Source organism: Chlamydomonas reinhardtii, chromosome 1 (assembly GCF_000002595.2).
Source record: "Chlamydomonas reinhardtii strain CC-503 cw92 mt+ chromosome 1, whole genome shotgun sequence".
NCBI classification, from domain to species: domain Eukaryota; kingdom Viridiplantae; phylum Chlorophyta; class Chlorophyceae; order Chlamydomonadales; family Chlamydomonadaceae; genus Chlamydomonas; species Chlamydomonas reinhardtii.
The window spans coordinates 6,564,116-6,591,268 of record NC_057004.1 but is presented as its reverse complement, the minus strand read 5'-3'; the positions used below and the strand labels follow the sequence as shown (position 1 = coordinate 6,591,268).

The following is a 27,153-nucleotide window of genomic DNA, read 5'->3' as shown; positions in this document are numbered from 1 at the left end:
CCCACCAAGACCCGCACTGTTCAATCCACGCGCTGACCTGCGCTCCCGCCGCAAATCCCCACCAGTCTCAATGCAAGATGCACATGCCTCCCAAGTCCCAACCTGGGTGAGATGCGAGTGAACGGCAGAGCTTGCAGCAGTTGTTACAGGCGTCGCACTACAGGAAAAGAACAACTTATCCATGGGGAGCAAGGCTTTCCCGGGAGGTCCGACTTGCTTGGGCACAGCCGTACAGGCATGGCTATGGTGGTAGTTATTACATGTGCGTGGCATGACGCCCAACACCGACCAGCGCCCGCAGAGGCAAGTTCCCAGGGGGCGAGAGCGCCAAAGCAGCAAGCCGCAATCAAGTAAGGGCATGCACACGCGCACCACCAACAAACACGCTGACCAGCAACGCCTTGCCTGGCCTTGCAACTACGAACGCACGCCGACACGGTGGCTACTAACAGCGTCTAGCATCCGACTAGGCTAAGCAAGTCAATGAGGCATGCGCGTGCGTGAATATATGTGCGTGGGGGAAATGCAAGTTGTGGTGGGATCAATGGCACATCATGGAAACAAGGCACCTGAGCCTCTCCGAGTCCTTCATGGATGAATTCCGCGGGCACCAAAAGAAACCAAGAATATGAATGGACAAACAAACGTGAGTAAGCACGGCGCGGTATGTACGGCAGCTGTGAGGCGTGTGCATACGGTGCATGAATGTGTATACATACGGCGTAGCCACAGAATATGTACAAACGACTAGAATATGCCTAACCAGCAGCGCATGCGTGTGCATGTGCAGAAGCAAGCAAACCAGCGCGCAAAGAAGCCAAACCGCTCATCATTGGTCATGTGCATGTTCAGAGGATTGAGGAAGAACACCGCGCGCAACACAGAGAAAAGAAAGAAATCCCGACAGAGACAAACGAATGCAGGGATGGAAGGAAGAAATACCAGCCAACGCAGGGCCTCGTGCGTGGTACGCAAGGAAGCCGCGTGTGTGGCCCTGCTGTGCGTGTACGCGCGCACACTCATGATAACACGTCGTGTCCCATAAGGGCATGTGGTCAACTTGCATTTACGCCTGGCACGTGAACTGCCAGCACACTGGGCCCACGCCCACAAAGCCGGCCTTGCAAGACGGGTAGCACAGACCGCCCGACTGCTCCTCGCCGGGGGCGCAGCCCAGAGGGAAGCCCGCGCCGTTGCCGTAGCTCTGCTTGAGGCAGCTCACGCCCGAGTCAGTCATGCCGCCGGGGCATTGAGGCGAGCAGATGCAGCAGCCGAAGGGCTTGAAGCCAGACCGGCACTTGGGCTGCGGGAAGGGCAAGCCGGAGGATCGGGACACACGGGTGAGTTCGGGCGCTCCACATCGCAGGTGATAAGGGGCCGCAAACATGTGGCATGCATGTGCTGTCAACAAAGCAACCGAGGCACTGGACCCTTGCCTCTCCTGCACATAACTGAGCACACCGCCACGCCACGTTATTACTCACATAGATGATGGCGCCGGACTGCTCGCAGCCGGTCGAGGGGTTGTCGCTCAGGCAGCGGCGCATGGCGGCATCCAGGTTCAAGCCATCACCAAACTTCCAAGGGTAGCCGCCGCCGCGACCATAGGCGGCGGGCTTGGTGCAGTCCACAGGCGTGGTGCCAAAGCCAGCAGGGCAAGACGACTGCCAGCACACAGGGCCCACCATGGTGAAGCCCGACCGGCAGGGAGGGTAGCACAGCAGACCGTGCGGGTCCTGGACGGTGCCGGGCGGGCAGGTGCTGATGGGGCGGCCCACGCCGCGACCGGTCACGCCCACGCAGTACGACTGGCCGTTGATGACCAGCGTCACGCGGAAGTCCGACTCCGTGTGCTTCTTGGTCAGCAGGATGGAGGCGCGCGCGCCCACCGCAGGCAGGCCGAACTGGCGGGTGATGTCGCCGGCAATGGTGAAGCGGCCGTCAACCTCAATGCGCACCGCAGCGCCCACCGCGTCCACCTGCACCGCCAGGCTGCCCGTGCCCTTGAAGGAGATGATGGGCGACAGCAGCGAGCCCAGGCCCGGCGCGGTCTGCAGCACGCTGGAGATGTCGTTGGTGCCGGACGCGTACAGCACGTACTGGAACAGGAAGTCGGAGGCGGAGCGGAAGCGCCACAGCACGTTCTGGCCCAGGTCGGCCAGGCCGCGGAGGTCAATGGTCAGCAGCTTGGCGATGGTCAGCACCGGGCCGCGTGCGTTGGTGGTGACGATCACCTCCTTGGTGCCGCCCACGTTGGTGGATACACCCACATCGGCGTCGGCGTCCAGCTCGATGCTGGCCAGCGTGGGGCCGCCCTCCTGCGCCGACACGTCCAGGCCCCACGTCACACGGCCGCCCACCAGCACGTTGACAGGGCGGCTCACGTCCACAAGGCTGCCGGGCTGGTGGCGCCTGAAAAGGTGGATGAAAGTAGTGTCAGCGAGGCAGAGCGTGAGGCCACGGGATGGGAAACAGCATGTACGGTATGAGAAGACTTGACAGCGATCGACAGCCTCCCTCTCCATCTGTCCCGGTTGTCCTTCTCCCACTCCCTGCCTCCCTTTCCTTCCCGTTAGCGGCTGCTACGGTACTCACTGGGCCCAGTCGTACTGCCAGGCGTTGTGCACCAGCAGGCTCATGAGGCTGGAGTTGAAGTTGGAGCCGTAGCTGAAGCCCGCACGCAGCAGCGAAAACGTGAACTGGCCCACCTCAGTGGTGAGGGGCGGAGTGCTGAAGCCCTGTGGGACACCGCACGCGCAACACAAAAGCGTTGGTTGTGTGAAGCGCGCAGCAATAGGAAAAGGAGTGCGTAGCTCGCTATCTAGAGCCCGGAGGCACAACAGTCTTACGACAATCCCACACAATAGCCAAGCAAGCAAGCAGAGACCGAGGGCTCCCACGCACTCCCCAGCTAGCTACTGGCGAGTGGCGAGCTGCCGGACTCACGTTGAAGCCCAGGATGTAGGTGTTCTCGCACGGGTTGATGGCGGCGCACACAGACAGCTTGGTCAGCGCCAGCCACGCCGCCTGCTTGGCCGACTCGCCGTCGCCCACGCCCGAGGAAGAGCCGCCCGTCTTGGCGATGGCCAGCAGGTTGCCGATGAGCTCGGTGGTGGCCACGCCCAGCACGTAGGGCGCGCCGGGCTGCACGTTGGAGGCGATGTTGGCGCAGGCGGCGTCCAGGCCGTCCAGACCGCTGTGGTAGTCGCCGATCTCACTGCCCGTGAACACTGGCAGGCGGGCGTTCTGCGCCATGGCGTAGCCAGCCAGCGTGCCCAGGCGCAGGTTGTCAAACAGGTTGCCGGCAGCGCCGCCGCCGGAGCCCAGAGCGGGCAGCTGCTGCAGCGCCGACATGAAGCTGCCCACGATGGGCGGGTTGGGGATGCGGCTCACAAAGTCGCGCGCGTCCTTCAGGCACGACAGGCTGCCGGAAAACGCGGGGCTGGGAGGAGGTGGGAAAGGCGGAGAGGGAGGGAGCGGGGACGGGGAGGGAGGCTGCGGAGACGGAGGAGCGGGAGAGGGAGGCGCGGGGCTGGGAGGTGTGGGCGGCGCGGGGCTGGGAGGCTGGGGAGGGGAGCTGCTGTCATGATGGCAAGGTGTAACCACCACGCCGGCACCGGCGCCGCCGTAGACAGGCACGGGGATGGAGGCGATACCGCCGGCGTTAACATCCGCAACCAGGGGCTGGCCCTGCTGCTGCAGGGTGCGGCCCGCGCCGAGAGAGCGGGCCCAGGCACCTGGAGGAGCAGGGCGCGGCAGAGCCAAACAGCCAAGACACACGCGGGTAAGCGGCGGGCATGCAGGAGGTTGTTACCCGTCCCGTGGCCCCTCGATATACGGTGCACGGAGGACCCTCCTGCCCCAGGCCTCAGTCCTCACCTGAGCCGCCGCCCATCAGTCCCAGCGCCAACAGCGCCGCGAGCATCAGCGCCCGACACACGCCAGTGGCGGAGTTGGCCGGGCTCGGGCCGCGGCCGCGGCGAGAATGGACACGTATGCCCATGGCGGCCAAGCTTCAGGAGGGGGGCTGTTGAGGGGCTCTGCGCGAGCACGGGAGGTGCGGGGAGGGTGTTGCGCCAGGTTGCACCAGTCAGGAGTGCGGCGATTGTGTGTGCGAGAGACAGCCGGAGCGTGTACGCCAAGCCAGCAGCGAGTCGTCATCCTTTTAAGTCTTTATATGACCAAGCTATAAGCATGCAGCTACGAGCCGACAATCGAGCAGGAGTATATCTTCGCGCCAAGTCTCGCGCCAACTTGCCTCGATTTCTGAGAGAACAGTCACGGCCGGGCCAAAGTACGCAGGTGAATGCGAGATACAAAAGATGTCTAAGAGGAGTATATCAACTGAGCGGCGGAGCTCGGCGGTAAGGAAGCAGTCAACGGCTGTCTTGTCAAGCTCGAGAACAGCGAGGAACTTGTGTCGTGCCATGGTGACGGCTTGCACGGGCTTTATATAGGTATAGGTATGCACGAGTGGCTAGCTGTAGTTGCGGGTGCGCAAGAGGTGGGGGGCTCGACCTCGACAAGGGGGCCGGCGAGAAGCGCTGCATGGGGCCGCGACGATCGCCAACCGCTCCGTCGCCCACCGAGCAACGGTGCCTGCCCGTTCGCCACGCTTCCCCTCCAGCCCTCGGCTGCGCATGCGCCTTGTATGTGCCTTGAAGCTGTATACATATACAGAGATGCACACGCAATCGGGTTTGGCACCTGGCGACCTGCCACGCGGAGTTGCGGCGGTTGGAGCGGGCGACATGCCGACATGCGACACACACATGCGACTGGCCCAGACCGTGCTGTAGCGTTTCAGGCACATAAGGCGTGCGGCTGTATGCGTATATACACGTGTGACGTCGCACGAGAGCTAGCATGTATGGCTTACGGTGCGATTACAGCCAGTCGGGCGAAGAGCGTCGTCCACAAATAAACCGTCCCCTCCTAGGCCGAGCTCGGTGCAGGCTTCAGGCAAACGAGCCTTCAGCCGGGTTACCCGAGTCTCACCCGGACCCTTGCCCTGCTTGGCACTGATAGGCAGAGGCACGCACGAGCGTCCGTCCGTGACAGGGTGCAGCAGGGTGGACGGAGGTAAAGCTGGCCGAGGAGCAAGCAACAGGCGACGGGGCGTGTTGCGCTTTCCAGTTGTGCACATACAGCTGTCAATCAGATGCGTGGCCAGCCGTCTTCTTCCGTGTGGCCGACGTGTTGCCTGTGGTGAGCTGTCCCCGCGCCGGCTTGTTTAACCTTACTGATGCACAGCGGCGGGGTCCAGGATACCAGGGGTGTGAGGAACTGGGCGCATGCAAGGCCACACAACCCGCGTGGCCCCGCCCGAACCGAGTGAGGCCTGCATGCGGCTTTCCCCGCCTAGCCGCGATGCAAGTGAAGCAGGCCGTCGGCTCCTGGGCGATCTGAGTCAGACCGCTTGGCTAGAGGCCCCCAAGCAAGCGCTGCGCACACCTCTGTTCGCATCCACAGTGGCTCAAGGCTGGTAGCCCGCACTCTTTTACATCTGTACGTACGTACTGGCCGCGGATCAGCGGAGCCCTGCATGCAGCCAGATGGACGAGGCATGAAGTCCGTTTGGACGCCAGGCCGCTCAGTCATTCATCATACGTCAACAGCAGACGCGATCCCACGGCTAGCTGCACGAAGAGGGAGGCGCCGCGGGCCCCTACCTTATTCCCCTCCTCCATCCAGCTCTGCCTTTACCACAATTGATCATCAGTCCCGTGAGCCCTACCACCGCGTGAGGACTTGCTTGGGCACAGCCGTACAGGCATAGCTATGGTGGTAGTTACACGTGCGTGGCATGACGCCCAACAGCGACCAGCGCCCGCAGAGGCAAGTTCCCAGGGACCGAGAGCGCCAAAGCAGCAAGCCGCAATCAAGGGCATGCACGCGCGCACTACCAACAAACACGCTGACTAGCAACGCCTTGCCTGGCCCTGCAACTACGAACACACGCCGACACGGTGTCTACTAACAGCGTCTAGCATCCGACTAGGCTAAGCAATCCAATGAGGCATGCGCGTGCGTGAATATATGTGCGTGGGGGAAATGCAAGTTGTGCGGGGATCAATGGCACATCATGGAAACAAGGCACCTGAGTCTCTCCGAGTCCTTCATGGATGAATTCCGCGGGCACCAACAAGAACCAAGAATATGAATGGACAAACAAACGTGAGTAAGCACGGCGCGGTATGTACGGCAGTTGTGAGGCGTGTGCATACGGTGCATGAATGTGTGTACATACGGCGTAGCCACAGACTATGTACAAACGACTAGAACATGCCTAACCAGCAGCGCATGCGTGTGCATGTACAGAAGCAAGCAAACCAGCGCGCAAAGAAGCCAAACCGCTCATCATTGGTCATGTGCATGTTCAGAGGATTGAGGAAGAACACCGCGCGCAACACAGAGAAAAGAAAGAAATCCCGACAGAGACAAACGAATGCAGGGATGGAAGGAAGAAATACCAGCCAACGCAGGGCCTCGTGCGTGGTACGCAAGGAAGCCGCGTGTGTGGCCCTGCTGTGCGTGTACGCGCCCACACTCATGATAACACGTCGTGTCCCATAAGGGCAGGTGGTCAACTTGCATTTACGCCTGGCACGTGAACTGCCAGCACACTGGGCCCACGCCCACAAAGCCGGCCTTGCAAGACGGGTAGCACAGACCGCCCGACTGCTCCTCGCCGGGGGCGCAGCCCAGAGGGAAGCCCGCGCCGTTGCCGTAGCTCTGCTTGAGGCAGCTCACGCCCGAGTCAGTCATGCCGCTGGGGCACTGAGGCGAGCAGATGCAGCAGCCGAAGGGCTTGAAGCCAGACCGGCACTTGGGCTGCGGGAAGGGCAAGGCGGAGGATCGGGACACACGGGTGAGTTCGGGCGCTCCACATCGCAGCAGGTGATAAGGGGCCGCAAACATGTGGCATGCATGTGCTGTCAACAAAGCAACCGAGGCACTGGCCCCTTGCCTCTCCTGCACATAACTGAGCACACCGCCACGCCACGTTATTACTCACATAGATGATGGCGCCGGACTGCTCGCAGCCGGTCGAGGGGTTGTCGCTCAGGCAGCGGCGCATGGCGGCATCCAGGTTCAAGCCATCACCAAACTTCCAAGGGTAGCCGCCGCCGCGACCATAGGCGGCGGGCTTGGTGCAGTCCACAGGCGTGGTGCCAAAGCCAGCAGGGCAAGACGACTGCCAGCACACAGGGCCCACCATGGTGAAGCCCGACCGGCAGGGAGGGTAGCACAGCAGACCGTGCGGGTCCTGGACGGTGCCGGGCGGGCAGGTGCTGATGGGGCGGCCCACGCCGCGACCGGTCACGCCCACGCAGTACGACTGGCCGTTGATGACCAGCGTCACGCGGAAGTCCGACTCCGTGTGCTTCTTGGTCAGCAGGATGGAGGCGCGCGCGCCCACCGCAGGCAGGCCGAACTGGCGGGTGATGTCGCCGGCAATGGTGAAGCGGCCGTCAACCTCAATGCGCACCGCAGCGCCCACCGCGTCCACCTGCACCGCCAGGCTGCCCGTGCCCTTGAAGGAGATGATGGGCGACAGCAGCGAGCCCAGGCCCGGCGCGGTCTGCAGCACGCTGGAGATGTCGTTGGTGCCGGACGCGTACAGCACGTACTGGAACAGGAAGTCGGAGGCGGAGCGGAAGCGCCACAGCACGTTCTGGCCCAGGTCGGCCAGGCCGCGGAGGTCAATGGTCAGCAGCTTGGCGATGGTCAGCACCGGGCCGCGTGCGTTGGTGGTGACGATCACCTCCTTGGTGCCGCCCACGTTGGTGGATACACCCACATCGGCGTCGGCGTCCAGCTCGATGCTGGCCAGCGTGGGGCCGCCCTCCTGCGCCGACACGTCCAGGCCCCACGTCACACGGCCGCCCACCAGCACGTTGACAGGGCGGCTCACGTCCACAAGGCTGCCGGGCTGGTGGCGCCTGAAAAGGTGGATGAAAGTAGTGTCAGCGAGGCAGAGCGTGAGGCCACGGGATGGGAAACAGCATGTACGGTATGAGAAGACTTGACAGCGATCGACAGCCTCCCTCTCCATCTGTCCCGGTTGTCCTTCTCCCACTCCCTGCCTCCCTTTCCTTCCCGTTAGCGGCTGCTACGGTACTCACTGGGCCCAGTCGTACTGCCAGGCGTTGTGCACCAGCAGGCTCATGAGGCTGGAGTTGAAGTTGGAGCCGTAGCTGAAGCCCGCACGCAGCAGCGAAAACGTGAACTGGCCCACCTCAGTGGTGAGGGGCGGAGTGCTGAAGCCCTGTGGGACACCGCACGCGCAACACAAAAGCGTTGGTTGTGTGAAGCGCGCAGCAATAGGAAAAGGAGTGCGTAGCTCGCTATCTAGAGCCCGGAGGCACAACAGTCTTACGACAATCCCACACAATAGCCAAGCAAGCAAGCAGAGACCGAGGGCTCCCACGCACTCCCCAGCTAGCTACTGGCGAGTGGCGAGCTGCCGGACTCACGTTGAAGCCCAGGATGTAGGTGTTCTCGCACGGGTTGATGGCGGCGCACACAGACAGCTTGGTCAGCGCCAGCCACGCCGCCTGCTTGGCCGACTCGCCGTCGCCCACGCCCGAGGAAGAGCCGCCCGTCTTGGCGATGGCCAGCAGGTTGCCGATGAGCTCGGTGGTGGCCACGCCCAGCACGTAGGGCGCGCCGGGCTGCACGTTGGAGGCGATGTTGGCGCAGGCGGCGTCCAGGCCGTCCAGACCGCTGTGGTAGTCGCCGATCTCACTGCCCGTGAACACTGGCAGGCGGGCGTTCTGCGCCATGGCGTAGCCAGCCAGCGTGCCCAGGCGCAGGTTGTCAAACAGGTTGCCGGCAGCGCCGCCGCCGGAGCCCAGAGCGGGCAGCTGCTGCAGCGCCGACATGAAGCTGCCCACGATGGGCGGGTTGGGGATGCGGCTCACAAAGTCGCGCGCGTCCTTCAGGCACGACAGGCTGCCGGAAAACGCGGGGCTGGGAGGAGGTGGGAAAGGCGGAGAGGGAGGGAGCGGGGACGGGGAGCGAGGCTGCGGAGACGGAGGAGCGGGAGAGGGAGGCGCGGGGCTGGGAGGTGTGGGCGGCGCGGGGCTGGGAGGCTGGGGAGGGGAGCTGCTGTCATGATGGCAAGGTGTAACCACCACGCCGGCACCGGCGCCGCCGTAGACAGGCACGGGGATGGAGGCGATACCGCCGGCGTTAACATCCGCAACCAGGGGCTGGCCCTGCTGCTGCAGGGTGCGGCCCGCGCCGAGAGAGCGGGCCCAGGCACCTGGAGGAGCAGGGCGCGGCAGAGCCAAACAGCCAAGACACACGCGGGTAAGCGGCGGGCATGCAGGAGGTTGTTACCCGTCCCGTGGCCCCTCGATATACGGTACGCGGAGGACCCTCCTGCCCCAGGCCTCAGTCCTCACCTGAGCCGCCGCCCATCAGTCCCAGCGCCAACAGCGCCGCGAGCATCAGCGCCCGACACACGCCAGTGGCGGAGTTGGCCGGGCTCGGGCCGCGGCCGCGGCGAGAATGGACACGTATGCCCATGGCGGCCAAGCTTCAGGAGGGGGGCTGTTGAGGGGCTCTGCGCGAGCACGGGAGGTGCGGGGAGGGTGTTGCGCCAGGTTGCACCAGTCAGGAGTGCGGCGATTGTGTGTGCGAGAGACAGCCGGAGCGTGTACGCCAAGCCAGCAGCGAGTCGTCATCCTTTTAAGTCTTTATATGACCAAGCTATAAGCATGCAGCTACGAGCCGACAATCGAGCAGGAGTATATCTTCGCGCCAAGTCTCGCGCCAACTTGCCTCGATTTCTGAGAGAACAGTCACGGCCGGGCCAAAGTACGCAGGTGAATGCGAGATACAAAAGATGTCTAAGAGGAGTATATCAACTGAGCGGCGGAGCTCGGCGGTAAGGAAGCAGTCAACGGCTGTCTTGTCAAGCTCGAGAACAGCGAGGAACTTGTGTCGTGCCATGGTGACGGCTTGCACGGGCTTTATATAGGTATAGGTATGCACGAGTGGCTAGCTGTAGTTGCGGGTGCGCAAGAGGTGGGGGGCTCGACCTCGACAAGGGGGCCGGCGAGAAGCGCTGCATGGGGCCGCGACGATTGCCAACCGCTCCGTCGCCCACCGAGCAACGGTGCCTGCCCGTTCGCCACGCTTCCCCTCCAGCCCTCGGCTGCGCATGCGCCTTGTATGTGCCTTGAAGCTGTATACATATACAGAGATGCACACGCAATCGGGTTTGGCACCTGGCGACCTGCCACGCGGAGTTGCGGCGGTTGGAGCGGGCGACATGCCGACATGCGACACACACATGCGACTGGCCCAGACCGTGCTGTAGCGTTTCAGGCACATAAGGCGTGCGGCTGTATGCGTATATACACGTGTGACGTCGCACGAGAGCTAGCATTACAGCCAGTCGGGCGAAGAGCGTCGTCCACAAATAAACCGTCCCCTCCTAGGCCGAGCTCGGTGCAGGCTTCAGGCAAACGAGCCTTCAGCCGGGTTACCCGAGTCTCACCCGGACCAGCCCAGGGCCAGCCCCTGGTTGCGGATGTTAACGCCGGCGGTATCGCCTCCATCCCCGTCCCTGTCTACGGCGGCGCCGGTGCCGGCGTGGTGGTTACACCTTGCCATCATGACAGCAGCTCCCCTCCCCAGCCTCCCAGCCCCGCGCCGCCCACACCTCCCAGCCCCGCGCCTCCCTCTCCCGCTCCTCCGTCTCCGCAGCCCCCCTCCCCGTCCCCGCTCCCTCCCTCTCCGCCTCCCCCACCTCCTCCCAGCCCCGCGTTTTCCGGCAGCCTGTCGTGCCTGAAGGACGCGCGCGACTTTGTGAGCCGCATCCCCAACCCGCCCATCGTGGGCAGCTTCATGTCGGCGCTGCAGCAGCTGCCCGCTCTGGGCTCCGGCGGCGGCGCTGCCGGCAACCTGTTTGACAACCTGCGCCTGGGCACGCTGGCTGGCTACGCCATGGCGCAGAACGCCCGCCTGCCAGTGTTCACGGGCAGTGAGATCGGCGACTACCACAGCGGTCTGGACGGCCTGGACGCCGCCTGCGCCAACATCGCCTCCAACGTGCAGCCCGGCGCGCCCTACGTGCTGGGCGTGGCCACCACCGAGCTCATCGGCAACCTGCTGGCCATCGCCAAGACGGGCGGCTCTTCCTCGGGCGTGGGCGACGGCGAGTCGGCCAAGCAGGCGGCGTGGCTGGCGCTGACCAAGCTGTCTGTGTGCGCCGCCATCAACCCGTGCGAGAACACCTACATCCTGGGCTTCAACGTGAGTCCGGCAGCTCGCCACTCGCCAGTAGCTAGCTGGGGAGTGCGTGGGAGCCCTCGGTCTCTGCTTGCTTGCTGGCTATTGTGTGGGATTGTCGTAAGACTGTTGTGCCTCCGGGCTCTAGATAGCGAGCTACGCACTCCTTTTCCTATTGCTGCGCGCTTCACACAACCAACGCTTTTGTCTTGCGCGTGCGGTGCCCCACAGGGCTTCAGCACTCCGCCCCTCACTACTGAGGTGGGCCAGTTCACGTTTTCGCTGCTGCGTGCGGGCTTCAGCTACGGCTCCAACTTCAACTCCAGCCTCATGAGCCTGCTGGTGCACAACGCCTGGCAGTACGACTGGGCCCAGTGAGTACGGTAGCAGCCGCTAACGGGAAGGAAAGGGAGGCAGGGGGTGGGAGAAGGACAACCGGGACAGATGGAGAGGGAGGCTGTCGATCGCTGTCAAGTCTTCTCATACCGTGCATGCTGTTTCCCATCCCGTGGCCTCACGCTCTGTTTCGCTGACACTACTTTCATCCACCTTTTCAGGCGCCACCAGCCCGGCAGCCTTGTGGACGTGAGCCGCCCTGTCAACGTGCTGGTGGGCGGCCGTGTGACGTGGGGCCTGGACGTGTCGGCGCAGGAGGGCGGCCCCACGCTGGCCAGCATCGAGCTGGACGCCGACGCCGATGTGGGCGTGTCCACCAACGTGGGCGGCACCAAGGAGGTAATCGTCACCACCAACGCACGCGGCCCGGTGCTGACCGTCGCCAAGCTGCTGACCATTGACCTCCGCGGCCTGGCCGACCTGGGCCAGAACGTGCTGTGGCGCTTCCGCTCCGCCTCCGACTTCCTGTTCCAGTACGTGCTGTACGCGTCCGGCACCAACGACATCTCCAGCGTGCTGCAGACCGCGCCGGGCCTGGGCTCGCTGCTGTCGCCCATCATCTCCTTCAAGGGCACGGGCAGCCTGGCGGTGCAGGTGGACGCGGTGGGCGCTGCGGTGCGCATTGAGGTTGACGGCCGCTTCACCATTGCCGGCGACATCACCCGCCAGTTCGGCCTGCCTGCGGTGGGCGCGCGCGCCTCCATCCTGCTGACCAAGAAGCACACGGAGTCGGACTTCCGCGTGACGCTGGTCATCAACGGCCAGTCGTACTGCGTGGGCGTGACCGGTCGCGGCGTGGGCCGCCCCATCAGCACCTGCCCGCCCGGCACCGTCCAGGACCCGCACGGTCTGCTGTGCTACCCTCCCTGCCGGTCGGGCTTCACCATGGTGGGCCCTGTGTGCTGGCAGTCGTCTTGCCCTGCTGGCTTTGGCACCACGCCTGTGGACTGCACCAAGCCCGCCGCCTATGGTCGCGGCGGCGGCTACCCTTGGAAGTTTGGTGATGGCTTGAACCTGGATGCCGCCATGCGCCGCTGCCTGAGCGACAACCCCTCGACCGGCTGCGAGCAGTCCGGCGCCATCATCTATGTGAGTAATAACGTGGCGTGGCGGTGTGCTCAGTTATGTGCAGGAGAGGCAAGGGTCCAGTGCCTCGGTTGCTTTGTTGACAGCACATGCATGCCACATGTTTGCGGCCCCCTTATCACCTGCGATGTGGAGCGCCCGAACTCACCCGTGTGTCCCGATCCTCCGCCTTGCCCTTCCCGCAGCCCAAGTGCCGGTCTGGCTTCAAGCCCTTCGGCTGCTGCATCTGCTCGCCTCAGTGCCCCGGCGGCATGACTGACTCGGGCGTGAGCTGCCTCAAGCAGAGCTACGGCAACGGCGCGGGCTTCCCTCTGGGCTGCGCCCCCGGCGAGGAGCAGTCGGGCGGTCTGTGCTACCCGTCTTGCAAGGCCGGCTTTGTGGGCGTGGGCCCAGTGTGCTGGCAGTTCACGTGCCAGGCGTAAATGCAAGTTGACCACCTGCCCTTATGGGACACGACGTGTTATCATGAGTGTGCACGCGTACACGCACAGCAGGGCCACACACGCGGCTTCCTTGCGTACCACGCATGCACGCATGCACGCACGAGGCCCTGCGTTGGCTGGTATTTCTTCCTTCCATCCCTGCATTCGTTTGTCTCTGTCGGGATTTCTTTCTTTTCTTTGTGTTGCGCGCGGTGTTCTTCCTCAATCCTCTGAACATGCACGTGACCAATGATGAGCGGTTTGGCTTCTTGACGCGCTGGTTTGCTTGCTGCTATACATACACATGCATGCGCTGCTGGTTGGGCATGTTCTAGTCGTTTGTCCATATTCTGTGGCTACGCCGTATGTACACACATTCATGCACCGTATGCAAACGCCTCACATCTGCCGTACATACCGCGCCGTGCTTACTCACGTTTGTTTGTCCATCCATATTGTTGGTTCTTGTTGGTGCCCGCGGAATTCATCCATGAAGGACTCGGAGAGACTCAGGTGCCTTGTTTCCATGATGTGCCATTGATCCCCGCACAACCTGCATTTCCCCCACGCACATACATTCACGCACGCGCATGCCTCATTGGATTGCTTAGCCTAGTCGAATGCTAGACGCTGTTAGTAGACACCTGTACGGCTATGCCCAAACAAGTCGTCCTCACGCGGTGGTAGGGCTCACGGGACTGAGGATCAATTGTGGTAAAGTAAGGCAGAGCTGGATGGAGGAGGGGATAAGGTAGGGGCCCGCGGCGCCTCCCTCTCGTGCAGCTAGCCGTGGGAACGCGTCTGCTGTTGACGTATGATGAATGATTGAGCGGCCTGGCGTCCAAACGGACTTCATGCCTCGTCCATCTGGCTGCATGCAGGGCTCCGCTGATCCGCGGCCAGTACGTACGTACGGATGTAAAAGAGTGCGGGCTACCAGCCTTGAGCCACTGTGGATGCGAACAGAGGTGTGCGCAGGGCAAACAACGCCTGAACAACGTCGTGCCAGGAATGGGACAGACATGGCGTTGCCAGTGAGCCTTTTATTGTCCTGCACTCCTGCCTATGTGGTATTTGCATAGGCTACGCAAACAACATCATGGCACCAGCAAAACGGCGTCCTCTCTTTTGCAAAGGGCTTCGTAAGTCGCGCACTCGCGCTGAAGTTTCAAAGGGGCCGGATTCAGATCCAGGCAAGATGGGAGTCAGCTCTCCACGCGGGGCCCTATGGTCGTAGCTAGCTAATTTCCCACTCAACTATATACTGCAAGGGCATGAATCAGCCTCTAGCATTCCGGGAAATGCTCATTCGCGACGGCGGCCTATATGTCAGCGCGCATTTCCGCGTCGCATTAGGGATGCTGATATACTTGAAGCAAGGATACAGGATGGGACTTAAATTGGATTCAATGGAAAGTGCGCCGGCGGTCGCGCCGACCAGCATCGCGACCCACATCAACCCGTTTGCGGCGCGCGCTGGAGGCAGACCTCTATCATTGCTGTGAAACGATGCATAGCAAGCTCAATTACAAAATCCCGCATGGGGTGGGGAAAGCCGGCACATGCAGTCTGCTCGAGTGTGTTCGGGGTGCGTGCGGGCCGCCACACCCACAGTAACGCGCACCACACGCAAGACAGTGGTATACTGGCCTGGCAATGTCTGCCAGGATTTGATATGGCTTGCTGTGGGCCCGTCGGCGAAAGTGTTCAGTCAGGCGTGTCAGCACAGGCGGCATGCCATTGGGCAACATCATGACGAGCATGCCCCCGTGCTCGCAGAGCCCCGTGCACACATCCCCGCCGTTCCCCGCTCAGCTTAAAATGCACGCGGCAATAATCTCAGAGCAGCAGGGCCGCGCTTCCTCTGTGTCCCCCGCATATCCCGCACCGTGTCACTGCCCGTCCTGTCGTCCACCCATTTGCTCCGGCCCTCTCCCGGCTCTGCCGGTCTGTGTGCGCACCCTCCGTGCCGAGCGCCCAGGTGGTTCGTGGGGGCCCCTGGATGTGCGCAAAACGCGTGCGTCTTCCAGTTCTTGTGACACATCTGCGCGCTGCTGCACGCCCAATGTGGGGCTCGAACCCACGACCACAAGGTTAAGAGCCTTGCGCTCTACCGACTGAGCTAACCGGGCACGAAGGGATGCAGGCACAGTACACACAGCATACAGATACACACCAGCACCACACCTGAACACACATGGGCGGCCGCGCGTCCCCGGGCGCTTGTAACGGTCACTGCCAGGTGTGTGTGTTCTTGTGTGTGTGTGTGTGTGTGTGTGTGTGTGTGTGTGTGTGTGTGTGTGTGTGTGTGTGTGTGTGTGTGTGTGTGTGTGTGTGTGTGTGTGTGTGTGTGTGTGTGTGTGTGTGTGTGTGTGTGTGTGTGTGTGTGTGTGTGTGTGTGTGTGTGTGTGACAACGGTTTACAGTTGTTTATCAGATCACGTGATCGTGTATCCGGACAACCCGTAGTTGCTAGTGCCAGGGGCGCATTAGCACCTTGTTTGTCGCGCATTGGTCTGGCAGTACATGTCTCCCAAGCCTACGCGTAGCGTTAGACGTCAGTTTGGCCACAGGAGCCGCACCTCCATCTATTGTGGTTAGACACTGATTTGGCCCTAAGAGCCGCACCTCTGTCTATATTGTGAGACGTCGGTTTGGCCCTAGAAGCCGCACCTCCGTCTATATCAACACTGCTGCGAGCCGGCAGCTGGCCACTATGCATTGTTTGTTCGCCTAGCAAAAAGTCATGTACCGTCCAAGTCCGGCACGTGGCCGCAGCAACCGCAAAACAAGCACCCCGCCGGCACTAGCTACCTTCCCTTCCCCACAGGGCAGAAAATGCCTAAGGGCAGCCACAAAGTGAGAGAGAGGATCAATAACCAAAACCGTCTATGTCCTAGCCCTGCATTCACAACAAGCCTAACTTCCGCTGGACTTAAACACACACACAATGCGCGCCCCTCTCAGTTATCCGCCATGTGCATTACTGCACGGGGTGTACGCAGCGCCGGTCCCCCTCCTCAGTCACGATGTCCGTGCCCCGCCAGTACGGCTGCAGACCCCGTTCCACCAGGCTGTCGAACTGGGCTTGCCGCGCGCGCCTAGCTGCCCGCCCCTCCGGCGTCAGGAAGGGGGCCACCGTCACGCCTGCGGTGTGTTTAATCTGCGCCGCAGCCCTGATGAAGGCCGCCCGCTGATCCCTGGTCACCACTACCTCCACATTCCAAACGCGACCCGCGTTGCTAGCCCGCCACCGACGTTCATACATGCCCATCGAGCCCTCTCCCAGGCCCAGAGCAGAGAAGTCGCCGCGCGCCATCACCTCCGCCTGCTCGCTGCTTGCGCCACGAAGCAGTATTTTGTTGGCCGCCATCGCCCGTGGCGGCGGCGGCAGGTGTGTGTGTGTGTTAAAAAACGAAACGAAAGCCCGCCCAATGACGCGACGGAGTTACTTGCCGATACCCACCATTTTGTGTGTGTGTGTGTGTGTGTATGTGTGTGTGTGTGTGTGTGTGACTACGGTTTCCACGGTTATTCTGCCAGATCACGTGAATCGTGTATCTGGTATAACCAACGACAGGGCTCTCAATCGAGGGCTGCCGTGACCTGGCGTTTCCCCGGCCGCCCGGCGTGTGTGTGTGTGTGTGTGTGTGTGTGTGTGTGTGTGTGTGTGTGTGTGTGTGTGTGTGTGTGTGTGTGTGTGTGTGTGACAACGGTGTGACCTGGCGTTTCCCCGGCGTGCGTGTGTGTGTGTGTGTGTGTGTGTGTGTGTGACTACGGTTTCCACGGTTATTCTGCCAGATCACGTGAATCGTGTATCTGGTATAACCAACGACAGGGCTCTCAATCGAGGGTTGCCGTGACCTGGCGTTTCCCCGGCAGAGCGCAAACAGCTCTGGAGTCCACAGGGTAACGCACTCCGACCCTTCACCGCGCCAGTAACCCGCCTTGCGGAATTACTACCGGTGTAACAACCTCAGACCCAGCGGGCGTGTGTGTGTGTGTGTGTGTGTGTGTGTGTGTATGTGTGTGTGTGTGTGTGTGTGTGTGTGTGTGTGTGTGTCTGTGTGTGTATACCCGTGTATGTGTACCGTATGTGTATACCCGTGCCCGGTTAGGTGCGTAAGTCGGTAGAGCGCAAGGCTCCGAACTGCGGCAGCTGAAACAATTGCCAACCGTGCATGCCCTGCCAACTGAATGCTGCTTCCATTGCCACAACAGAAACACCACGCACAGCAGCCTGCCCAGCCACATGGGCATTGCGCTTGCTGCTCAGCTTGACCCTCGACACCGGGTACATGCACAACGAGACCGTACAGATACGAGACCGCACGTATCCGGTCGCATTTGGTCCGCTGGTCACTGTCAAGAGCACAAGCGAATACCGTACTTCCAAGCTTATCCATACCCGTTGCTTGGGGCGCCACGAAAGTCCCCTCGAATTGAAATTACAGATGGCAGTCTCGTAAGCATGCCAGCACCTCCCCACTCTTTGTGCTCGCCTCCTTTCCTTTCTGTGTTTGTCCGCCGCCGCCCACCTACTCCTCATCTCGTGTCTGGCACCCGTCCGTTCCCCATCCGCGCTCGCACTGCCGGTCTGAGCCCCCTCCCGCCGTGCCGAGCGCCCAGGCAGTGCGTGGGGGCCCCTGGCATGCGCAAAACGCGTGCGTCTTCCAGTTCTTGTGACATCCGCGCACGCGCGAACCCACGACCACAAGGTTGAGAGCCTTGCGCTCTACCAACTAAGCTAACCGGGCGCAAAGTGATACATGAAGAGGCACACACAGCCTACACACACCCACGAGCACCACACCTCACCATCACACAGTGGCGGTCCAACGCAGGGCAGAGGGGTATGCAACTCCCGCCCAGAGCCCTGGATCCAGCCTGGTTTCGGGCCAAATTGGTGTTCGGACCCCCCTTTCCCAGGCTCCCGAATGATTAAAGCTATAACATGGAGTCCAATGGAACCGTACAGATTGATCTCGACCCGGGGGGCCGTATGCCGGGGACTCGACCATCGCGGTGGTCCGCACAATCTCCCCTGGCCCAACGTCCCCAGGCGCTTGTAACGGTCACTGCCAGGCGCCTCGTCCGCCAGCTGTACTCAGGCCCATCAATACCTGGGCAACGTAGCTGCAACCATGCGCACGCGGCACGCCATCCGTACCACCTCCTTTGGGCTGTGGCGGCTGCAGTATGTATGCAGTGGGAGCAGGATTGCTGTGGGCGGTGCAGGAGGCTGGGCAGGGTGGGCATGTGCAGGGGCTGGGGCAGCACAGGCACCGGCGGGCCTGCGTTATCTGGCGGACGAGGCGCCTGGCAGTGACCGTTACAAGGACGCGGGGCCGCCCATGTGTGGTGCTCGTAGGTGTCTGTAGGCTGTGTGTGTCTGTGCCTGCATCCCTTCGTGCCCGGTTAGCTCAGTCGGTAGAGCGCAAGGCTCTTAACCTTGTGGTCGTGGGTTCGAGCCCCACATTGGGCGTGCAGCAGCGCGCAGATGTGTCACAAGAACTGGAAGACGCACGCGTTTTGCGCACATCCAGGGGCCCCTACGAACCACCTGGGCGCTCGGCATGGAGGGAGCGCGCACAGACCGGCAGTGCCGGGAGAAGGCCGGAGCAAATGGGTGGACGACAGGACGGGCAGTGACAAGGTGCGGGACATGCGGGGGACACCAAGGAAGCGCGGCCCTGCTGCTCTGACATTATTGCCGCGTGCATTTTAAGCCAAGGGGTGATGTGTGCACAGGGCTCTGCGAGCACGGGGGCATGCTCGTCATGATGTTGCCCAGTGGCATGCCGCCTGTGCTGACACGCCTGACTGGACACTTTCGCCGACTGGCCCACAGCAAGCCATACCAAATCCTAGCAGACATTGCCAGGCCAGTATACCGCTGTCTTGCATGTGGTGCGCGTTACTGTGGGCGGCCCGCACGCACCCCGAGCACACTCGAGCAGACTGCATGTGCCGGCTTTCCCCACCCCATGCGGGATTTGGTAGTTGAGCATGCTATGCATCGTATTACAGCAATGATAGAGGTCTGCCTTCAGCGTGCGCCGCAAACGGGTTGATATGGGTCGCGATGGTGGTCGGCGCCACCGCCGGCGCACTTTCCATTGAATCCAATTTAAGTCCCATCCTGTATCCTTGCTTCAAGTATATCAGCATCCCTAATGGGACGCGGTGATGCGCGCTGACATTTGGGCCGCCGTCGCGATTAAAGAGCATTTCCCGGAATGCTAGAGGCTGAATCATGCCCTTGCAGTATATAATTGAGTGGGAAACTAGCTAGCCACGACCATAGGGCCCCGCGTGGAGAGCTGACTCCCATCAATTGCCTGGATCTGAATCCGGCCCCTTTGAAACTTCAGCGCGACTTACGAAGCCCTTTGCAAAAGAGAGGACGCCGCTTTGCTGGTGCCATGATGTTGCTCGCGTAGCCTATGCAAATACCACATAGGAAGGAGTACTTGTATGTAATCAAAGGCTCACTGGTAACGCCATGTCTCTCCCATCAGGTCCCATTCAGGCCAGTTCAGGCGTTGTTTGCCCGGGATGTCTTACGCCCGCCGCACCACACTTCTACGTACGACGGACCGCAACAGTTCCCCAAGCAGTCATAATTAATGATAGGTACGCAAATGTTGTCACCTGTCCACAAGCATGCATCCCCGCAAGCATCCCCGTGCCACGCGGCGGACCTAACCTTTCAGTGCGTGAATCACAAGGTTCAGCCTATTCCGCCATGGCTCCCCACGGCCTCCCACACACTCAACAGCATCGCTCCTGTCATATCCTGGCAACCGCCGCACGCACAATGTGGCGCCTACACGCACGCCAGGCGCTCGTCCAGCGCCGCCTGCGCCTCGTCCGCGAGCTGGTCCCGCCCGAACTCCCGCAGCAGCTGCACGTGGGGCGGGTGTGGGGCATGTGTTGACGCGAATGTGGGGCGCGTGCGGATCGTTTGTGGCCATGCAAGCAATGGAGAGATACCGGCGGTTCGAAGCCGGGTGCAGTGCGGAAGGCAGGGAGCAGCAGCTGCCTCGGTGGTGGTGCAAGCAGCGCAGGTGCATGCGATTATGGCTACCGTTTGTCCTCCGCCGCTGCCATTGATGGAGGACCTTGTAGATACCGGCACTCATCGGCGTGGCGCCTGGTCTTGCCCCATAGCAGACACAGCACGCCCACTCATGTCATATGAGACCCGTCCTTCCGAGCTGCGCAGCGGTGGCAGTCTGGCCAGCGACGGCCGTACCAGCACCCACCTGCACCAGCGACTGCAGCTTCAGCGTGTTGGTGATCTTGTAGATGCGCTTCAGCATCGCGTCGTCCGACATGGTGCGCAGCCTGAAGCAGCGGCACACGCGGCGGTCGCCAGGCACACAACTTCACAGGTACACGGCGACAGCTGTTTGCTGCTTAGGTTTTCGGGGTTTGGACCTAGGCCGGAAGGAGGTGCGCGGGCCAGAGAGAGTGCAGCCACACACACACACACACACACACACACACACACACACACACAGCTGGCATGAATTGCCTGCAGGCGGCGATCGCACGCAGGCTGCCAGGCAGCAGGGCATGGGGCCGCGCTCGTTGACATCCTGGCCAGTTCCCTGCTCAGAGGCCTTCCCCAGTCCCCCTGCTCGGAGGCCTTCCCCAGTCCCCCTGCTTGGAGGCCTTCCCCAGTTCCCCTGCTCGGAGGCCTTCCCCAGTCCCCCTGCTTGGAGGCCTTCCCCAGTCCCCCTGCTCGGAGGCCTTCCCCCAAGCCTCTGGCACTGTTAGTTGTGCCAAAACACAGCACACTGCACACTTTGCCAGACCAGCCCATGCCGCTATAAGTCAGCCTTGAAATCCCCGCACGCCTCACCGGTGCAGGTTGTGTGAATCATACTTATGCGCGTCGCCGTCTGCGGCGGCGGCCGAGGGTGGCCGGGGCGGCCGCGCCTTCCGCTCCTCCTCCGAATACGGCTGCTCCCCAGCTGCGTCGGGTCTGCGCGGCAGTCGGTTGTCCAGCGTCAGCGCAGTAAAGGCGGCAACAGCGGCGCGGTTACAACGGCAAGGGGACCACGCGTGCCTGTGGTTCATGCGCGTGGCCCTGGCTCATGGCGGGTGGCGACACCCCGGAATGCCCCGGACCGACAACGCCAACCCGTGGCTCACGCTGCGCCGGGCGTGCTTCAAGTTCAAGCACGTACCCATCCTAATCCCAGCTTACAGCCAGCAGAAGGGGCTACACGCGACGTGACGTGAGTGTCCGTCTTAAACAACCCGCACGCGTGCCCCAAGGGGGCAGGCCCAAGCCCCTTACTTGCGAAAGAGCGGTTCGAGCAGCGGCGGCAGCTCCGGCTCCTGGCCCCGGTTGCGAAGCGACCTCCGCACAACCCGCTGCTCGCCGTCTCCGTTCTCTTTGTCGCTGGCTGCGGACCGTTTCGCCTTGCTCGATGCGACTGTCTTCTTCGCCGCGTCACTGTTCACGTCTTGTCGCATGTCTGCCATCAGGTTCGTAAGCCCCAGCTCTTGTAGCCGCTGTTGGTTGCGCAACATAATCTCCTTCCGCTGCGCGTCCAGGTCAACTGTGCCATTCTCGACGGCTGAGGCCGCGCCTCTCCCGCTTGACTGTGGCGCATCATCTGATGCTTCACTGGTAGCTTCTTGTGCTGCTTGCCGGCGAGTCCGCTTAGCTGGTCGTTGCGCTGCGGGCATTTCGGCTAAAAACGGGCGCCTAGAGCACGGCCGTGTGACTCCAATTGACAGCCAGTTATATACAGTATTGCACAGGCCAGAAATGCAACCTTACAGCTGCAAGTTGGTCAGAGGTCTTCTTGCCGTGGCATGCACCGCACGCATAAGGGCCTAGGCCTCAGCCCCCGCAACCCCAAGCCGCATTAGCGCTTTGGCACATGCGCGCGTAGACGTATACAAACTGCTTTGCACTTTCAGTCGCTCACCGCGCAACCTGCCCTCGTCACGATCAAGCAGACATGCCGCTCATCTCATCCCCACGACAAGGCGCGGCAGGGCGCGGCGGGCACACATCGCGCATCAATCAGCGCCGGTGCAAGAGTGCCACGGCATATGCACACGCATGTCCATACGCCTTACGCCTGGCTGCCGGGAGCGGGCTGCGTCCCGGTCTCCTGCGCCGTCTCGGTGGGGGCGGCAGCGGCGAGGGTCGCCTCCGCAGGTCCCCCGGCGCCCGACTGGGTTCCCGACTGGGTTCCCGGCTGGGTGCCCGACTGGGTGCCGCCGCTGGCGGTCTCGGCGGAAAGCTCCGGCGGCGGGCCCTGGCTGGGGATGGTGGCGCCTGCGGCAACCAGGTAGGGGGGGTGGGGTGCGGAAAACGGGGGCCACGGGTTGGCTAGCGGCGTGGGTGTGGGGGTTGGGGTGGCATGGCAGTAGTGCACGCAGCCTGGGTATGGCACACGCAGCCGGGAAGTCGAGGCCGCAGTCCCGCCCTCCGCAACGCTGGCCAATCGCGGTCTCGCGCTCCTCCTCTGCCCAGCACTGCCCAACCACCTACCACCACCCCCTTCGTTTAGCTCGGGCATGTACAACCCCCCGCCCCACCCCAACCCACTCCCCCCCCCACACACACGCCCACACGCACCCATGTCCTCGGCCTTCTTGGCAGCCTCGGGGTTCTCCAGCCCAGCGTGTCCGCCCGCCAGCGGGTTGGTGGGGTCGACGTTGCCGCCCGCCAGCACCTTGGGCGCGTCCGTGGGCTGCTGCTGAGACTGCGGCTGTGGGGGAGTGGAGGGGAAGGTGGGGAGGGGAGGGTTGGGAAGGAGAGAGGGTTGGGAAACGGGAGGACCGGAGAGGGGAGCGAAAGGGGAGCAGGGGGGTGAAAGGACGGGGACCCAGTTGCGCGAGTTGCTGCTGGTCATATGCTCGGGGCGCTAGCGAGCTGCAGGCCACGGACAAGCTTGCAGTCGCGCAGTGCAGGAAGCGCGAGGCCTTAATGCGTGGGTCGCGGTTGCGGTCGCAGGCAGGCAGGCCAAAGTCCAAAGCCTAGTCAGCGCCGGAAAAGCGCGCGCTTTTGGGCGGCCGGCCCGGGAGCCCGAGTTTCGGCGCCGCCGCCGCTGCTACCTCGACTGCTGCTGCCCTGCTGCTGGGGCCGCCAGCAACAGCAAAACATGATCATGATCAGCGGCCCACTCACCGCGGAGACGACGGGGTTCTGCGACTGGTGCTGCGAAGCAGCGGGCTCCTGCGCCTGCGACATTCTAGCGGGCTCGGCGGAAATGCTGAGTTATAGTTGGGTAGAGAGGTCGCGCTGCTTGTGAGTTTGGGCTAACAGTTTTGTGAAGGGGCTCGGAAAGTGTTTCAGACCTATGGGACAGGCTGGCGGGATCGGGATCGGCTGCTGCCCCATTGCCCCATTGCGGCCGGCGGGTTCAAAACCCCCACGGGGCCCCGTCAACTTTGCAACCGCAGCGCGCAGCACACGCACAAGCTTCGCAACTCAAAAACCCAAACACACACAGAAGCGAACTTCTTAAAGATCCACAGCAACCATGCCGGCCTCCGAACAGGAGCGCAACGAGATGGCCCAGGCGAGTGGTGCCGGGGGGGCCCCGGGGCGGGCGCTGGGGTAGCGGGGGAGGCTGCGGGATCCATGAGGGAGCCACAAGGGCGGCGGCTGGCGGGCGCCGTGTGCTGGGCGCGGCTCCGAGAGCGGGCTTAGCGCCGGACGCGGCGGCGGGAGCGGTTGCGGGCGCGTGTGATGACGGTGACGGTGACTCACCACCGGGCGTGGTCCCGCCAGCAGCCCGCTCTCGCCGCACACTGCAGTGTTAGCACAGACCTGCTCTACTGTGTATAGCCTGGAGCCATTGCACTGAACTGATGTCATGGGCAAGCACAGCGGGTCGCCTTGCACAGTCACTGCAAGCCCGCCACCCGCGTCCGCTCCCGCCCGTGCCCCACCCCTTGCCCCTACCCTCGCCCCAGCGCTCGGGATAGGGCACATAACCCTCCCCCGCTTTCCGCTACCCCACCCACCACACACGTGCCACAGAAGCTGTACGGCAAGAACTTTGACGAGTGCGACGCCATGGAGCGAGTCAAGGTGGGGGCGGGGGCGTCGGCATGAGTGGGTGTGTGTGTGTGCGTGTATGGCGTGTCTGAAGGCACAACGCGCGTGAATTTGTCGCGTGGCTCTTGTGGTGTGGTGCGGTGTGGTGTGGTGCGGTGCGGTTGATGTGGGTCGGCCGGTGGGCTAGTCAGGGGGTGTTGGGGGTGGAGGACCCACGTGACGAGGTCACCCTCATGCTTTGTTCCACCCCACCCAGTGCCCGCCGCACCTCCCATATACGCGCGGGCCCCCGTGCACACACCACCACCCATGCAGCCCCGCCTTATTGACTCCTTACTGCCGTGTAGCGTTACAAACCGCCACGGCCCCAAACGACAATCCCAATCTCTCAAACCGACAATAGCCTCCACTCATGCCTCAAGCGGCCTAGCAACTCATTCGTGGCCCTCAGCGGCCTCCTACCTCCGGCCTCGCAGCTCCCGATAACCCCACCAAGTCCGCCGTGCCCGCCCCAGCCCGCCCGTGTTGAGGTTGCACTAGTGGCCGAAAGTGCTGCCAGTACTGGGTGTGTCGCATGTATGAAGTGCCTGATAGCAGCAGAGTCCAGACAACCACGCACGCCGCAGCGCCCACGGGTGCCACCACATTAATCCGCGGCGGCACCAGGGGGGGCGGGTGGGTTGTCACCGTCCCGGCAGAGGGACGATCCGAAATACAGTACAGAAGCACAACGGCAGATAAGGCGCCGTGTGCTCCTGACGCGTACAAGACCCAGCTCGGTTCGGCCCCATGCACAGGCACGTACCCGAGCGTCCTGCGCCGTGCGTGACTCTAACGCAACACGGCAGTTACGTCGCAATAACTAGACTTATCTCCACTGCGCTGCGATAAGTCAGCGCTTATTGACTCCTTACTGCCGTGTAGCGTTACAAACCGCCACGGCCCCAAACGACAATCCCAATCTCTCAAACCGACAATAGCCTCCACTCATGCCTCAAGCGGCCTAGCAACTCATTCGTGGCCCTCAGCGGCCTCCTACCTCCGGCCTCGCAGCTCCCGATAACCCCACCAAGTCCGCCGTGCCCGCCCCAGCCCGCCCGTGTTGAGGTTGCACTAGTGGCCGAAAGTGCTGCCAGAGTTTGGTAGTAGTCCTCAACGCCGGGAGGTCATGGTGCGGGCGACGGCAGCCCTGGTGGCTGGGCTTGATTGGCTTCGCGTATGCAGCTCTTCTCGCAAAGCGCTTGGCCCAACGGCCGGTCATGCAAACCAAGGTGCGGTCGGCGGTGATGGCGGTGGCGTTCGTGCCCTTGCGCTACCGAAATCATGTGTCTCGAACACCGCGGAGCGCTCCGCCCATCGCCTAGCTTGCGCACGAACGTACGGTCCTAGTTGCACACTCAACAGCGGTCAATAGAACGAGCTTCGTGCTTGGGGATATTGGCTGCACGAGCAGCACCATCACGCGGGGATGAGCGCCGCCGGAGGCGCCGCCGGCACCTGCTGCAGGCGCAGGGCGACGCCAACGCGGGGCCTGACAGCGCCACACTCCGTCGGTCATGGGCGGCCAATGGTCACTACCAGAAGACAAGCAGCAATAGGAACACGACTGGCTTTGCAAGGGCCATGATACCAGACTCACAAACGTATCAGGTGCACCAATGGCCACGACAGAAACACACATGCGTTATCCCGCGTGCGCCAGCCATGCAGACGACGCCGGGGCGTTACAGGGAAACACATGCATCCTTGTTCAGGTGTGTGGCTTGTGGGCAGCTGTGGCCGTCCGTGTGCCCAGGAAAGGTAACAGTGCGTGTTGGCACGTGTTGGCACGAACCACTGGAGACCTCGGTACTCTCTACCGGCCCCCAGGGCCATGCCATAACACGTGTTGACGTTGTAGGCTGCTCGGAACAACCTTGGGAATAATAACAACGTCGTGACTCGAAGCTGGGACAGGCTAGCCAACATGCGCCACGCAGGAGAAGGCGCGAGTTGCAACACTAGAGCGGTTTTACGTACGCGAGTCACGCGCGGCAACCTGCCCTTCGTTCACCCGCGCCGTCGTGGTGTAGGATGCGGGCAGCCATGCCCAGCCGTGCAGCATGGCCACGAACACTAATTTCTTTCTTGCTAGCTAGGTGCCATGCTTGAGATTTGCAGTGTCTTGCATAAGAGTCACTACCAATCAAGCAGTAGGTACACCCATAGATAGCATCACCCCGGCGGACGCAGGACAGGCGCGCACGTGAATGTTTGCCTCCAAACGCCGCGGGGATGCATGCACACAATGTCCCGTACGTGCCGATACCGTACGCCACGGCAGCTGTGGGGTGTACCGTAATAGCAGGGAGGGCAACATGAAGGGTAACACCTCAGCAACCCCAGCAAGGCTGGCCTGGTCGAGCGGCGCGGAGGGGTGAAGGATACCCGGCACGCGTGGAACGCGCAATGTATCTATAGTGATAGAAGGCGTAGTGATGGGAGGAAATAAGGAGCACTCGGGGCCGCGATGGCGGGTTGGATGCGCCACGGGCCCCGGCCCAGCCAAAGGGAGCGAACGCTGGGCGGAGCCGGTGGGTGAGCGACTCGAGGGACGTGCCAGTAGTGAACAGCAGTGGCGGATGGGTCATCCAATGTGAGAGATGATACAGCCACGCCGGCAGCCAAACTCCGCACTCGACCACGTACGGGCACGTCGTGGTACTGCTGTGAGGAGGCCGGGCTGAGTTGGGATGCCTGCCAAGCCTGGCTACCCACATGTGAGCCTGTGTCGCCATACGCTCTTAATAGTAATGACATATAGCACACTGCTCCTAGCACTTCGGTGATAAGTAATTGCCCCGCCGGGTGAAGTAAGGCCGGGGCTGAAAGGAACCAAGGTTGGTTCCCTAGGCGTCCACTCGCGAGTGGGCAGGCGACACATACAGTTGGCATTGACGTGCGTTGCGGAACTAATGCGTACGTT

At 62.4% G+C, this 27,153-nt stretch overlaps 6 protein-coding genes across 7 annotated transcripts; 1 reads left to right on the top strand and 5 right to left on the bottom strand.

Annotated features, from left to right (window-relative positions):
* Window positions 1–131: 131 nt before the first annotated feature.
* Window positions 132–4,453, bottom strand: CHLRE_01g047200v5 (uncharacterized protein). 2 transcript variants are annotated; one of them, XM_043058903.1, is made up of 6 exons: window positions 4,255–4,453; window positions 3,880–4,040; window positions 2,947–3,737; window positions 2,596–2,738; window positions 1,485–2,412; window positions 132–1,303 (listed from the first exon to the last, which is right to left on the bottom strand). In XM_043058903.1, exons 2-6 carry the CDS (start codon window positions 4,001–4,003, stop codon window positions 1,067–1,069), a joined length of 2,223 nt encoding a protein of 740 aa, XP_042928817.1. In that variant the 5' UTR covers window positions 4,004–4,040; window positions 4,255–4,453; the 3' UTR covers window positions 132–1,066. The 2 variants fall into 2 exon arrangements, with proteins under 2 accessions (XP_042928817.1, XP_042928816.1); XM_043058902.1 differs by having other exon boundaries at window positions 4,259–4,453.
* A 1,035-nt stretch (window positions 4,454–5,488) lies between these two features.
* On the bottom strand, window positions 5,489–9,993 carry CHLRE_01g046450v5 (uncharacterized protein). Its single transcript, XM_043058892.1, has 5 exons — window positions 9,414–9,993; window positions 8,481–9,271; window positions 8,130–8,272; window positions 7,019–7,946; window positions 5,489–6,834 (listed from the first exon to the last, which is right to left on the bottom strand). Exons 1-5 carry the CDS (start codon window positions 9,535–9,537, stop codon window positions 6,598–6,600), a joined length of 2,223 nt encoding a protein of 740 aa, XP_042928815.1. The 5' UTR covers window positions 9,538–9,993; the 3' UTR covers window positions 5,489–6,597.
* A 220-nt stretch (window positions 9,994–10,213) lies between these two features.
* On the top strand, window positions 10,214–14,559 carry CHLRE_01g047100v5 (uncharacterized protein). The gene is made up of 5 exons (XM_043058901.1): window positions 10,214–10,611; window positions 10,776–11,271; window positions 11,479–11,621; window positions 11,805–12,732; window positions 12,915–14,559. Exons 1-5 carry the CDS (start codon window positions 10,547–10,549, stop codon window positions 13,149–13,151), a joined length of 1,869 nt encoding a protein of 622 aa, XP_042928814.1. The 5' UTR covers window positions 10,214–10,546; the 3' UTR covers window positions 13,152–14,559.
* A 999-nt stretch (window positions 14,560–15,558) lies between these two features.
* CHLRE_01g047050v5 (uncharacterized protein) lies at window positions 15,559–16,563 on the bottom strand. The gene has a single exon (XM_001689685.2). The coding sequence runs from the start codon at window positions 16,521–16,523 to the stop codon at window positions 16,134–16,136; it is 390 nt and encodes a 129-aa protein (XP_001689737.1). The 5' UTR covers window positions 16,524–16,563; the 3' UTR covers window positions 15,559–16,133.
* A 2,798-nt stretch (window positions 16,564–19,361) lies between these two features.
* Window positions 19,362–21,911, bottom strand: CHLRE_01g047001v5 (uncharacterized protein). The gene is made up of 4 exons (XM_001689684.2): window positions 21,462–21,911; window positions 21,021–21,143; window positions 20,419–20,500; window positions 19,362–20,057 (listed from the first exon to the last, which is right to left on the bottom strand). Exons 1-4 carry the CDS (start codon window positions 21,854–21,856, stop codon window positions 19,980–19,982), a joined length of 678 nt encoding a protein of 225 aa, XP_001689736.2. The 5' UTR covers window positions 21,857–21,911; the 3' UTR covers window positions 19,362–19,979.
* Window positions 21,912–21,961: 50 nt separating this feature from the next.
* On the bottom strand, window positions 21,962–23,443 carry CHLRE_01g046950v5 (uncharacterized protein). Its single transcript, XM_043058900.1, has 3 exons — window positions 23,313–23,443; window positions 22,761–22,893; window positions 21,962–22,457 (listed from the first exon to the last, which is right to left on the bottom strand). The coding sequence occupies exons 1-3, from the start codon at window positions 23,373–23,375 to the stop codon at window positions 22,252–22,254; spliced, it is 402 nt and encodes a 133-aa protein (XP_042928813.1). The 5' UTR covers window positions 23,376–23,443; the 3' UTR covers window positions 21,962–22,251.
* Between the last annotated feature and the right edge of the window lie 3,710 nt (window positions 23,444–27,153).

Bases quoted from the DNA above. Each gene is read 5' to 3' on its own strand.
- CHLRE_01g047200v5 (XM_043058903.1), bottom strand. From the start codon at position 4,003: ATGGGCATACGTGTCCATTCTCGCCGCGGCCGCGGCCCGAGCCCGGCC. The intron at 2,739-2,946 runs GTGAGTCCGGCA...GGTGTCCCACAG, and splicing joins CCTACATCCTGGGCTTCAAC to GGCTTCAGCACTCCGCCCCT. The intron at 2,413-2,595 runs GTGAGTACCGTA...CCACCTTTTCAG, and splicing joins TGGCAGTACGACTGGGCCCA to GCGCCACCAGCCCGGCAGCC.
- CHLRE_01g046450v5 (XM_043058892.1), bottom strand. From the start codon at position 9,537: ATGGGCATACGTGTCCATTCTCGCCGCGGCCGCGGCCCGAGCCCGGCC. The intron at 7,947-8,129 runs GTGAGTACCGTA...CCACCTTTTCAG, and splicing joins TGGCAGTACGACTGGGCCCA to GCGCCACCAGCCCGGCAGCC. The intron at 6,835-7,018 runs GTGAGTAATAAC...CCCTTCCCGCAG, and splicing joins AGTCCGGCGCCATCATCTAT to CCCAAGTGCCGGTCTGGCTT.
- CHLRE_01g047100v5 (XM_043058901.1), top strand. From the start codon at position 10,547: ATGTTAACGCCGGCGGTATCGCCTCCATCCCCGTCCCTGTCTACGGCG. The intron at 10,612-10,775 runs GTGGTTACACCT...ACCTCCTCCCAG, and splicing joins GCGGCGCCGGTGCCGGCGTG to CCCCGCGTTTTCCGGCAGCC. The intron at 12,733-12,914 runs GTGAGTAATAAC...CCCTTCCCGCAG, and splicing joins AGTCCGGCGCCATCATCTAT to CCCAAGTGCCGGTCTGGCTT.
- CHLRE_01g047050v5 (XM_001689685.2), bottom strand. From the start codon at position 16,523: ATGGCGGCCAACAAAATACTGCTTCGTGGCGCAAGCAGCGAGCAGGCG.
- CHLRE_01g047001v5 (XM_001689684.2), bottom strand. From the start codon at position 21,856: ATGCCCGCAGCGCAACGACCAGCTAAGCGGACTCGCCGGCAAGCAGCA. The intron at 20,501-21,020 runs GTGAGGCGTGCG...CCGCTGCTTCAG, and splicing joins GATTCACACAACCTGCACCG to GCTGCGCACCATGTCGGACG. The intron at 20,058-20,418 runs GTGGGTGCTGGT...CCCCACGTGCAG, and splicing joins AGCTGCAGTCGCTGGTGCAG to CTGCTGCGGGAGTTCGGGCG.
- CHLRE_01g046950v5 (XM_043058900.1), bottom strand. From the start codon at position 23,375: ATGTCGCAGGCGCAGGAGCCCGCTGCTTCGCAGCACCAGTCGCAGAAC. The intron at 22,894-23,312 runs GTGAGTGGGCCG...ACTCCCCCACAG, and splicing joins AGAACCCCGTCGTCTCCGCG to CCGCAGTCTCAGCAGCAGCC. The intron at 22,458-22,760 runs GTGCGTGTGGGC...TGGTTGCCGCAG, and splicing joins CAAGAAGGCCGAGGACATGG to GCGCCACCATCCCCAGCCAG.